Genomic DNA, 13,317 nt, shown 5'->3' on the forward strand with positions numbered 1-13,317 from the left:
GGCAGGGAAAAACATTTTTTAAAGAGGTCATCAACATATCACATCTACAGCTGCAACAGGATTTCAATCAACCGAACAATGCCAATATCATACCATACACCCAAAAATGAAATTTCACTCAATATCTTCTCACCCTGTGCTGATGTGAGGATGGGTGAAGATCTGCAGTTCACAAAACACTCCTGGAACTTCAAAAAAACACAAAATGTCTCCATACTGCTCATGTGGTGTAATCTAAATGTTGACTGTAGCCTCTCAGACCTGATCCACATGCACACGTCTGAAGCGGGTACACAAGCTCTCATCCAAGCGGTGCGGCTGCAGCAAAGAAATGATGTTCCTCTTCTATGTCGAAGTCCTCTGACATTTTCTTTGCAAAGTCAGCTGTGCGCATAACAAGTCACTATTTCTGAGCAGATCTCTCTCTGTTGTCTGAGTCGCTTCCAGGTAGCATGTAAACACAAGCGTGAAGGTATCGTGAGATCTTGTATATCTCATGTTGCGCCACTTAGGCGAGAGCTTGTGTACCCACTTCAGGTGTGTGCACGCAGATCAGGTCTGAGAGGCTACAGTTGACATTTAGCCTAAAAACATGGTGTAAATGGTGTCTTCTTGTGTCAAATTTTAATGTCTCAGCTTACGGACACTTAGATTACACCACACGAGCAGTATGGAGACATTTTGTGTTTTATTTGTGTTCTTTTTTTACATTTTAAAACTGGTCACCATTCACTTCAGTTGTACTGGATCTGGCTGTTTTCCACTGAAGCTCCGGGAGTTTTGTGAACCGGAGATCTTCATCCTCACATCAGCACAGAGCTGAGAAGATACTGAATGAAATTTCATTTTTGGGTGAAGCACCATGTCAGTCAGCCCAACACAGTGTCCACTATCACTGCCCTGAAATATGACACAATAGGAACAACTTAACTAACAATGGTAGCCAAATATAATAAATCAAGCTGACCTTTACATGTTAAGTTCAGCTGTTTTGATGTTGCATGCTTAGAGAGTTCAGAAGAGCTCAGTCAAGTTAAACCAATTATGACTCATTGTGTATTTTCTTATTATACAAATATACAGTTCTCTGTCTGTACTGGTGAGAACATTACATTAGTTGTGACTGTAATTCTTAAAACGGTTTTTGAACATCCAACAGCTGGACTGTGACGCTCAGCAAATGTCTCCTAACAGCTTTATAAAGGGTTTTCTTTCACAGACCCTCAGGGTGTCACATGACAAACCCTATGGACACCCACTTGCCCCCTAATTCCTTGCTACGCTTCTGCTCATCACTGACATCATTTATTTATATGAGTGAAACTAGGCCACTGACATGAAGGGAAGTTTCCACAAAACATTTGACTTGGCAGCTCGGCTCTGTGCGGCGTCAGTCAGCAAAGGGACCCCGCGGATGAATTCCTCCACCCCATCCAAGTTATGGCAAGAATGTGGGATGACTCTTCTTCATTTCTGCATGACCGGACAGCCCTTTCCTTTCCTTTCCTCATAGTCCACCACCACAGATCAGGACTGCGATACTGAAACAGAGGGGGGGTGAAGCGATGATGATGATGATGATGATGATGATGATGAAGAGAGGAGTGGCAGACTTCACTAAAAACTTCCCCAAGTGACGCGCCGGGTCCGCCGCTCCGCTCCGCTCCTCCCCCGTTAAAACAGCGGAGAGAAGAAAGTTTCTTCCTCTGACTTTCAACCCTCCTCATGTAGCGACAGTTTGTCGAAGCAGCGAGAAGCCAAACGTTTTGTCTTTTCAAGCGAGGAAGAAGTTTGGACATGAAAGCGCTCGACTGGTAGAAAAGTTGACTCTTTTTCCTCCATCATGAAGCCTCTGCTGCGCTTCAGCGTCTCTCTGTGGACTCTGCTGGTCTTCAGCGCTCTGCTCAAGGTAACAAAGCTTTCATTCATTCTCATCGCGAACAAAATTGAATAAACCAGGTGAAATATTGCTGTGTTTGTGGGAAACGATAACGTCTGGGTGATGAGAGTCCGTTTTTTTTGTTGTCACACGGGTGTGTCTGCACCTGTTGCGCAGGTAGCTGCTGCTGTACGGTCACTGACTTAGTTTAGTTGATGCAGCAGAGCTTTGAAAAGTTTCTGGAAAAATAATGTGCTGCTGGGCAATATGTCAATATTATATAGTTATCGCGATGTGAGACTACATTTGAAAGTGTCTTTTCTTGGTTTTAAAGGCTGTAACACAGTAAAGAGATGCACTTTTCTTAACTCACCAGAGAGGTTTTCTTTTACTTCCCTTCACCCACTAAGTCATTATATACGCATTTCTCAAAAAAAAAAAACATTTGTCCAAGCATCAGTAGTCATCTCTACAATATCGCAATGTAGATAAATATTGATATCAAGGTATTTGGTGAAAATGATCTACCCACAAAACAGTTTGATCGTGGTGTGAGCAGAGGAGGTTTGGTGGCAGTTAGAGGATATCATGTCTTGCTATAACATGAATGACGGTCCTTTGAGAGTTTTAATTGGATTCAAATTTATGTCAGCAAGTAATTAATACACCGACCTTCAGCTGGAGAGAGCTGTAACAATGGTGGGCTGTTTACTGGGAGACGTGGAGGGAATATTTTCGTCCTAATGACACTGGGACTTATTTATGGACATACAAATGCATTTTTAGTACTTCATTCACTGTAAAAAAAAAAAAAGAAAAAAAAAGTTGAATCAAATAATCTTTAAGAGGCTCTCGCCTTTTGCTAGGCTGTCATTGTAAATAAGAATTTACAATGACTTGCCTGGTTAAGTAAAGGTAAAATAAAAATGAAAAACAAAAAAACTCATTATCTTAATGTAAATGTACAGGTTTTATTTGTTCAAATTAATTAAACTTAAAATCTCAAGTACCTATAAGCATGTGTTCTTCTAACTTTGAGTCTTTTGACTTGAAATGACGTGTTGACCGACTCGGAGTTCAATCAACTCATTACATTCAGTTTCTAAAGAAACATGGTCAGTATATTAGCAGAGTTCCCAGCATGCATTGTTTGAGAGTTAAAACACTCCTGAAACCCTTCTTTTTTTTCTAGTTTGCAAAAATATAAGTTGAAAACCTGTCGTGTGTCTTTAATACACATACGTGTTTTAACAGTGATAAAATGTCACTGCTAACCATGATGAAGTTTCAGTCCCAACCTGCTTACATTTTAAATTGAAATAAATTCCCTGGTAGCAGTTTAACATATTTTCAAAATTAGGTCAGCTGAAAATTTTAAGGCAGCCTGGACACTAATTCTTTTAAGTTAAAACAAATAGTTTATTTTTTTTACAGTGTAATAATTAAATGAAAACACTCTAATGAGATGCTTTATGTATGTAATCTTTTTATTGGTCAGTTATTTATTCAAGATTGCGCAGGTCAGTATCAGTGACCTGACCTGTAAAAGGCTTACATAACAGGACATCAGCAGCCACAGACCCACCTGTCCTCGTCCCACTGGTCTTACTGGAGAGAGACAGAGAAAGGGTGAGAGAGGTTGAGAATGGCATGTGAGGATGTGTGTGGCCGACACAAAGGGGTCAGGAATGGAATGAGGTGCAGCTCAGTGTCCCTGTCACTCCTGCAGTCACAGCTCGAACAAACTTAACTGCAGCCTGATGAAATCCAGTACAGCAGAGAGGTTCATCATGACCTCTGATAATCTGGAAGATGAGGAGTATTGTATTGGATTGTATTGATTACTACAATGAAAAGTTGTGAAAAAAAAGTTTAAAAACCTCAAATATAAAGTTCTCTTCATAATCTGAGGTGTTCCTTATTAGGCTGATTCAGGGTTGTCACACCACAAATGATAAAGCGCTGTTTTTTTTTGGCTGTAGCTGAAGCATATTACATCAGGAGATCTTTTTTTTCAACCTTTCCTCTCCTGATACCTGTTACTGCCTTTTTCCCCACATGTAAAACCTGTGTGGAACTCACTGGGTGGACAGCGAGAATGGGACAGTGTCTTATATTGGCAAAGAAACAATTTTTAATGTGTAACCTCACATCGTGGCCCGATCCACTATATAAGATCCGCAGGTAAAATTAAGCATACCTAAGTATGCTGTATGTAAGTATTCTTAGTATAAACCCATGTGCACTAAAAGTGTTCTACATTGTACTTAATATATGAATGATATATCATTTGTGCTACTAATGATTTACTGAAATTAAGTGTACTATCTTGAGACACCATTAAGATGCACTTAAATATACTTAAGCACATCTTTTTATACTGATGCTGTACTTTAAAAAAAAAATAAAAATATTTTTTTACTGTAAGTACATTTTAATCCATTTTTCAGAGAATTTTTAATACACTCACAATATATGAGAAAAATGTATAGAATTCAATCAAAATGTGTGGATAATACATTGTAAAATCTAATAAACTATAATTCAAGTTAAAACAAAGTTGAAAAGAAACACCTTTTGAAAGGAGACCATTAGTATAAAAAGATTTAAAAGCACTTTAATTCTGTCTCAGTCAAATACACCTAATTGTATTTTATTATATCTTTATCAGCACTAATAATATGTACTTAGCATATTAAACACATTGTACATTATTCATGAGTAGATTTAAGTTAAGTCCTGTGTACTGATGTCTACTCTTGTGTCCTTCATTTTTACCCGGGCCAGTTTTGGATTGTTGCAAGTTCTTTTGAGTCTTTGATATTCTAGTGGCATTGATGATGTGGTACCCGCTAACCAGACAATAAAAGACAGTTTCATCTGCTGCGCAAATTCAAGCAACAGTTGAAATGGTGTGATAGTTTTCTTCCACGAAACCTCTGAAGGAGGAGGTCTGGGTGGATATTTGTGCTCAGAAAATGTAAAATGTGTGACTTTGACACCAGAGACCGTGCATCGAGTAACTTCTCATACCAGCAGTCACAGTCATGACTTCCTCAAAAATATTTGCTATACCTTAAATACAACTTCTCCATCAGATTAGAAAACGCTGTCAGCTTTTTGGTACAAGGAGATGATGTAATATCTATTTACAGGCACGATACATTTTCTAACCATATTCTTTCATGTTCCACTGTCGCCTGACAGTTGATACATCATGAAGAGATCAGCCGATTTAGGGCTCAAAGTTGAATTTAGTTGAACTGTAAATGGATAAACTATTGAAGAATCAAGTTGCCGTGTGAATCTGTCACTTCTACAGTTGTTGAAGCGTTTTCTTCATTGAACACACAGCTTCCCTCTGCACTTTGCCGTGCTTTGCAAGGTGAATGTGGACTTTTGATTGGCGCTTATTTTTCTGAAGAACAGTCCTGTTTTGGTTCATTTTTGTCATGGACAGAAATAGATTTTTTAAAATTTATCATGACAGTTCATTCTTGACCTTGGAAATATTAGAATAGTCATGATGAAAACTATTAAGTGGAAGACCTTAGTCAAGGTTATTGTGTTGCATTAGTTCTTAAATGTGGTAATTCTAAGTCTTATGGTGAAAGACTAAGATGTGCTGTGATGAAATGACATAACTGCATCATTTTCAATAAGGAAGCAAAGGTGAAATGGCCTGTGAATGCAGAACACTTCTATGAAGGGTACACATGATCAGAGATGAACACTGTCCACATAATGTACATGCAAATGCGAAGCTGCCACCTACACAGCTGGTTTTAATATGGCAAAGACAAAGGCAGGCTGGCTCTCACTGTGAGCTTCAGTCTAAATAGAATTTTCCTTGTGTTGACAACACGGACGTTGTCGGGGTGAAATGTTGTTAAGAAAAAGAATCCAGTATCGTTTCGGTTTAAATTTAAGATCGATGAGCCTGAAGCTGTGATCAGAAGTAATTTCTCCCAAAGCTTCGGTACGCGACAGTCAGGATTTTCTCATTTAGAGACAAAACCTGCCGCTCTGTCAGCAACTTGTCTTTTGATTGAGAGATTAGAGGGCTGATTGTCTCCTTTGGACATTATATTAGGATATTATATTAGTGTGGTTTGTCTACTTCTAGTGACTTTTAAGCATTGTGTCTTCTGATTTAAATATACAAGACAAAAAAACACACTTTAAACCTAGATAAGGAAAACAAATGGCTTTTGAAATTATTCCAACATGGCCACAAGAGAGAGGCATTATAAGATTAGATCTTTCCATTCTAATGTTGTTGATGGAGACCAACACAACAGAGCAACACAAACCCCAAGGTTCAAAGGGACGAAACATGTTGTAATTATTTTGTTATTCTTCTCTTTTCCTGTATTGATTTTTCACTTTCCTCCTCCTTGTTATCTTTTTCCGCTCTTTTTGGTTTTTTTAGCTTCTTTTAGTCCTTTCTCTTCTCACAGCATTTACGTGTTGATGTATTCTGTTCTCGCAGCTCTCCTTTTAAAATACTTTACTAGCGTCCCGTGCTTCTTTGTAGACATTGAAGTAACTGTTGTTGAATTGCAGGTCACAACTTAATAATAAATGATACTTAATACCAGAGCAATTTAGGGACAACAGCATGTCTTTCAAAAACAGTAGATGCTTTGTGTCAAGTTGCTGGATTATTTGGTAGTATTCAGAATGCATTACATGTTAGACTGAATTTTTGGACAGTCAGATACTCAGACTTAAAAAAAACCATCAAAACTATGTAAATTTGCAAACAAAGTCTGGCTAAGAGCACAAAGGAACTTGCAGCAGAAAAAGGGAAATATTTTGCTTCCCTGAGAGGAATTTTTTTGCATACTGACATTTTCTATACTGTACCTACACGGAACATTTCTACCGTCGAAAACCAAAATAATCCACTTAAACACACGTCACAGTCTCACAGTTCTCCTTTGCAAGAAATCTGATGATTGTAGATGAGCTTTGGTGAGTTTAAGTGTTATTTTTATGTAGTTGTCAGAGACTGATAAACTTGTCTACACCGTGATGCTTGTTAGTTTTCTCTGCATCTCAGCCCACTGTCATTAGATGATGCTCTGACAGACCGACTGAGCAGTAGCAAAAACAGATTTGAATGTGTTGTAAAAGATATCATCGTTTATGATGCAGTGATGCAGTGTTATTTCTATCACTCTATCGATGCTCAGTTGAACCTGTTGGGATTGTTCACAGATTGTTTGCAGTCAGGACTTGAGAAACCTCGCAGGTGATCAATCAAATAAAGCACTATTGTACTTCTGACATGCCTTACTGATTCTTCTATACAGCCCTACGTCTCCAAAGTTCTCCTCGTGCACACATACTAACTTCAAAGTGAAGATTCGTGTTGCTATGTATGCTGAAACAGTTTGAAGCTTGAGATTACAAAATAATTTTGTCCCAGGGTACATTCCTAAAAAACACTAAAATATGGATTTGCCTGACATGTTATCAGGACACTTACAACCTAGTACCTAATACTTCTGAGCAAGAAACATATATGAAATAAACAAATAAATATAATAATAATGATGTTGATGAATGCAGGGAAAAGCCCTGCACACCCACACAGATGATTTCATTTACAGCAAATTAAACCTCTGCTCAGGTTGTGATTAAGTTGAGCTATGGTGGATTAAGGCCAGGTCATCAAACTCCTTTAGCTGGTAGGATCTCTGAAGTTATATATTGTCAATGCAATGCATCATTAATGCATCAATGCAACCTCTCAGGCACACTTCCAGTCTAAAGACACAGCTCGTCTGCTTGAAAAAACACGTCCCTTCAGTAGTTACTACACTGTACGTCTGTTTCTTTGTACTGAGCAGCTTTTCATGACTTTTGCCTGCCTGAAATGGGATTAAAAATAGGCCAGAAAATAAAGTGTATTTTGTTTGGCGCAGTCTAGACAGAGTGCGTGCAAAACTCACAGCTTCACACTCATGACCCAGGAAAAGTACAACACTTTGCATGAGCTTTGGTATGGCACCTGTCTCTATTTCCATCCCCTGTATCTGCTTCTGTCACTGTCTCTGTCTGTGGTCTCCTCATTACATGCAGTAGTAAGAGAATAGTGTTGTTGCTATCAGTGAGAAACATCTTGGGATATGGAAATGTGCTGTTTTGTAACACTTACAAGAACTGGCCCGGCTGCGGCTGCGGATTGGCCGTCTGGCGCTAATGTCTTGCACTACTGTAAAATGTGGGTGACATGTGATGACGTGGGCTGTGCATCTGAACACAGCTGTCTCTCTCCGAAACATCTCACTGCATCCAAATTAGAAAGCATGAGCCTGTGTGTGTCTTGCATCTCATTATTGATCTAAAGTGCAAAAGTCAGAAGTCAAATCCTCCTTTGTTGAGTGCTGCCCCGCCCACCCACTCCACCAGACCAGTGTGTATCAGGACGGTCCGGTTTCAGATTAACAGCCCCAATCATGCTGCCTTCCACCAGAGCTGCGACTCAAAGCTCAGCATGTATATGATGAATTACAAAGAGTCACAGTTTCCCAGTCCATGTAAATGAGACGCAGGCTCCTCTCTGGTCCTCAAAGGCCTTATTGTCAGCTGATAACTATCGTTTTACCGCTGGACTCTTGAGTGAGTCACGGCCAGACAAGGCTGCAATGGTGATGAAAAATGATTATTTCTCTTGTCTAACGCTCGGTCATGCTGCCTTTTCAGATTGAGTGCCAGGGTGCTTCAAATAAGATTTTTAACGTCGCATTAGTACAGAACGACCGTTTTACAGGCAGCGTGTGGCAGTTTGATAGGGTTATTTCTCAGTATACTGATGAAAACCAGGTGCCAAAAATCCTAAAAGACTCACTTGACTAAATGTCCCTGAGACATGGCTCTAAGAATGAAAATGTATATACAAACGAAGTTTTCAAAGTGTCTCACAGGTGAGTGAGGGCTGCTCAGCTGTGATTTACACAGTATCTCACTTCCTTCTTAAGAAGATATTAAAAGACTGAAAAAGCTAGAGAAACAATCATAATCTGATAAGTCAGTCATGAACAGTAGCTGCTGAACTATATGGGAAGTCTCTCTGTCTCCTGGCTGGAGATCAGGGCTGGGTATCATGATACTGATAGAGTATTTAATTTAACGATGGCTGTACTTCCTTCGATACTCATCTTACACTGAACTGCCAACTCCGTGCTTGACATCACCGCTGTTACGGTTGTATGTGCTCCTGTGCTGTTTCCCTTTTTCCTCTTCTGTCTCTCGCTAGCTCCGCCCATTTGACTACTGAATGAGGTGCGCCTGGCCTGAGTGAGGTGCTTAAAGGGACAGTTCGCCCCAAAATCAAAAATGCATATTTTCCCTCTGGCCTCTAGTGCTCCTTATCAGTCTGATTTGTTTTGGTGTGAGTTGCCTCATTTTGCAGATATTGTCCGAGGTGTCTGCCTTCTTTCCAATATAATGGGAGAAATTGTTCTTTTGAAAAGCAACCAATGTCTCTTTCCAGAAATTTTCAGTGGTTACTCAAGATAATCCACAGACCTTGTTGTGAGCGGTTGCATGTAGGAACAACTTTCTTTCTGCGTTACAATCTATCAGAACTACTTTCCTTCTAATAGACAGAAAGTAGTTCTGACATGAAACTGCTCACAACAGGGTCTGTGGATTACCTTCAAGAACTGGGTCATGATTTCTTGAAAGAGACACTGGTTTTGTTTTGTTTTTTCAAGTGTTCTTTTGTGTTTTGAGCATCTGTTTCTCCAGTATACTCACATTATATTGGACAAATGGCAAACATCTCTATGGCTGATATCTTGGAACTTGGTTACTCACACCAACAGTCTCGATGGATAAACGGCACAACAGGCCAGGGGAACAATACGTATTTTTGATTGTCAGGAACAACATGGGGCAGATGCCTATCCCAGCATACACTGCTGTCCAGAGTCTAGATGTATAGATTATTTGGACATGTATAGATTATTTGATAATTTAAAGGCAGTTAATTTCACCCTTTTATACAGCACAAAGAAGCCAGTCACTAATACCATAAAACATACAGTATGCTGTTCCTTCCCCACAGAGCAGCACACATGACACACCCTGCAGATCTGACATCATGATCACGTTTCCAGTGATGAAAAGAGAAGTGAAAATCTGTACTCAAGTGCAAGTATTGTTACGTTTCTGAAACTCATTTACAAGTAAAAGTACTGGTGTTAGAAAACTGTTTAAGTAAAAGTATACAGTTTTCTACTCAAAAAGTATTAATTAAAGTGTTAATTACTTTTTAATCGTCGCATCATTATTGCACCTTTCAATTGAAAGCAATTTTTGTTTCTCCAAATCTTCAGTCTAGATTATGCTCAACTCTCCCACTGTTCTGTTCAGGTGTATTAGTTAATGCAGTCTTGCTTAATCTTTTATAATGTGTGTTAAATGAGAGAATGTACAGTATCTATATACTATAAACTATAAACTCCACATCACTGGTAAGATCTTCTTGATTTTAAGGGTTGTAAGAAAACTTTTAAAAAAGTATATGCCATTCAATTCTGTAAGGAAAACTAAATGAAATTGTTATTTTTGCAGTTTAGACTTATGTAAAAAAAAAAAAAAATCCTCACAGGATAAGGACACTGTGAAGACCTCTCTCTCCTAAACAGCCTCATCCTTCATTAGAAAACTGCACAGCTAAAACAACCAAAGAGACAATTGCCAATCACATTTGAAGTTAAACTACAATGATAACTTAATAACTTTTGAAATACCACAGTCCTTCTTTTACATATTGGCATTAATTATTAATAAAAAAAACACCCTTTCTTAGTTCGGTGCTCTCAGGGACCTTATTTATTCTAGTATGACCAGTAAGTTATGAAGGCTAATGTTAGCTAACATGCTAATTTAGGTAGAACCTCTCCAAACCTGTACCTCTTTTTTTTTCACTTCCATATTTCATTATTCTCATTGACCCATTTGTGATCAGGTAACCTTATTTGCTGAAAAAGTGCAGATGAAAGGTTTGGATGTTAATTCAAACTGTACTCAGTACTCAATTATGATTTCAAAAGTAGTTAATTACATAGTGAGATCCATACAGAAGTACGAGTAAATGTACGGACACAAATACCCCAAAAAGCTACTTGTTTACAGTAACTTGGGTATTTTTAATTTCCAGCCCTGTGTGTCCAGACTCTAGGAGTGTGGGTACGTACCGTATGCATTCATGCAGATTTTCCTTCTGTTGCATGGCCAGCAGCATTTTAGCAGGAAGCTCTAATGTGCAAGTACATTGTACTCAGATGTGTATCTGCAGCCAGCAGCTCAGCTCTGTGCACAGCGCAGCACAGTGCCGGGGACAGTAAACACTACGTAACTCATTTCCATAGTCTCTGATGTGGCCTGTGATAGCAGGACTGTGGTGTGGGAGGCTGATACCGTACCTGGAGACAGACACAAAGCTGTCGTGTGGGGAGTTTTTGGAGGATATTTTTAGACAAAGCTTTTGGCATTTTTTTTTATGAATCATGTTCCTATAGTATTCCACAGGAGGGCGATCATATTGATCAGTTGAATTTGTCTTGTGGAGTTTTGTGTGAAGAATAAATCAACAATAGATGTGGTACAAATTACAAGAACAAAAACAAAGTCTGTAGATATTTGGGTTTTTTTTAAATACTAAGTTATGTTGTTGCAGTTTAATCTAGGACTTATGATTTGGCACTTATAAAAAGACCTTTAGAGATATATTCATTTCCAAAAAACCCTTATTTAATCAAAATCCATGTATATTAACGTTATCTTGTATATTAATGTAAACTTTAAAAAAAATGCTGTGTAAGTTCATCATAAATGTGGGTAGATAATTAAGAAAATCCAGAGTTTGACCCATGCTTTGGTGTATTTAGTACAATTCTGCCCAAAATCAAATATTCATATTTTTCCTCTGGCCTGTAGTGCTCTTTAGCTATCTGCATTGTTTTGCTGTGAGTTGCAGAGTTTTGGAGATACCTGCCGTAGAGACGTCTGTCTTCTCTCCAGTATAAGTCTCTCGTCCATGAATAGATATACTTTTCATTCTGTGCAGTGATACGATTGGTGTTGTTCGGTAGAAAGAAAATAGTTCCTCATTTAAACTGCTCACAACAAGGTCTGTGGATTGTTTTGTGTAACTGAGTCATGATTGCTGGAAAAAGACCCTGCTGTTGAGTTTTTCAAACACATTATTTTGTCCCCTTGAGCACCACAAGCTAAGTGCCATCTGATTCTATTACTGTTTATTGGAGAGAAAGCAGACATCCCTACGGCCAGTATCTCCAAAACTCAACAACTCACACCAGAACAACCTAGATGGATGAATAGCACTACAGGTAAAAAGAATTTTTTTTTTTTTTCTTTGGTGAATTGTTCCTTTAATACAGGGGGCATGGTCCGCGCCTTCATTTATAAATATAGACCACTGAAAGAGAGGTACCGATCAATCGAGGTTAACAAGGAAATGTTTTTCTAATTTGGGTGAACTGACCCTTTAAGAGGTCAACTGCAGTACAGGTTCTCTGAAGCGTCAACTTCTTATCGCCTCATAGCCAGAGCAACGTCAGCGGTGGAGAGACATTGTGAAATTGTGTAATCAGAATCAAAGATCTGAACATTGCCAGGCAGAATCAGTCATGTGCACTGATGCAGTTAAAAACAAATTTTTATACATGGCCTGTGATGATGATTACAATGAAAAAAGTTAAAAAAAAATCAGACAGGAACAGTCAAGTGATGGTTTTGGCAACAGCAGTGCTTTATGATGCCTTTAAGTGAACTTAGACCACTTTAAGAGAGACAAGCACTGATTTATCAACCAATGTCATGCGGCTCTTGTCTTCCTTTATTTGACCTTAATGAGCTACAGGTATGAATTACAGCACAATGCTTAACTTAAACCTCCTTTATGTTGTTCAGATCTGTTATCAGGGGTCTCTGGGTGGGTTCAGGAAGTGCCAGGAAGTCATGTTAGAACAGAAACAATGTGCAGGTCACTCATGAGCTACTGAGGCAATGAACTTTAAATAGAGAACAAGCTGCCAGTTCATTAGAAGCTGAACTTTTACAGATCTCATCACACAGCCTACATGATGTTTGCATCAGGAGGTTGTGCATTATGAAATGAAAAGTTAGTGCAGTGGATCTCGCTTGTGATGTACTTTTGAACACACACACACACACACACACACATATAAATATACATAAAGATACACCCACACACAGATCTTCCAAGCAGAATACACAGAAAAATGTGTGACCTTTAAAATAAGCTTTTTTGGAAATGAACCATTTGTTCTAATGTATAGACACCTTTTCTGCTAGTGAACATTCCTTTGTGTGTGAGTGACAAAAATACCCTCCAAAAGCTAACTTTAGCTGCTGAAGCTACGATTCCTGTGTAT

The 13,317-nt window shown here is 38.7% G+C and overlaps 1 protein-coding gene across 1 annotated transcript in view; it reads left to right on the top strand.

The window, feature by feature from the left end:
• Window positions 1-1,669: 1,669 nt before the first annotated feature.
• The window catches only part of ptprjb.2 (protein tyrosine phosphatase receptor type Jb, tandem duplicate 2), a 50,772-nt gene continuing 39,124 nt past the window's right edge, over window positions 1,670-13,317 (top strand). The window contains exon 1 of the mRNA XM_084733681.1: window positions 1,670-1,909. Coding sequence (XP_084589807.1) covers window positions 1,844-1,909 — 66 coding nt within the window. The 5' untranslated portion in view covers window positions 1,670-1,843. The remainder of the gene's footprint in view (window positions 1,910-13,317) is intronic.

The sequence above is a fragment of the Lutjanus erythropterus genome, chromosome 13 (genome assembly GCF_056507025.1).
Source record: "Lutjanus erythropterus isolate fLutEry1 chromosome 13, fLutEry1.hap2, whole genome shotgun sequence".
In the NCBI taxonomy this organism is placed as follows: domain Eukaryota; kingdom Metazoa; phylum Chordata; class Actinopteri; order Lutjaniformes; family Lutjanidae; genus Lutjanus; species Lutjanus erythropterus.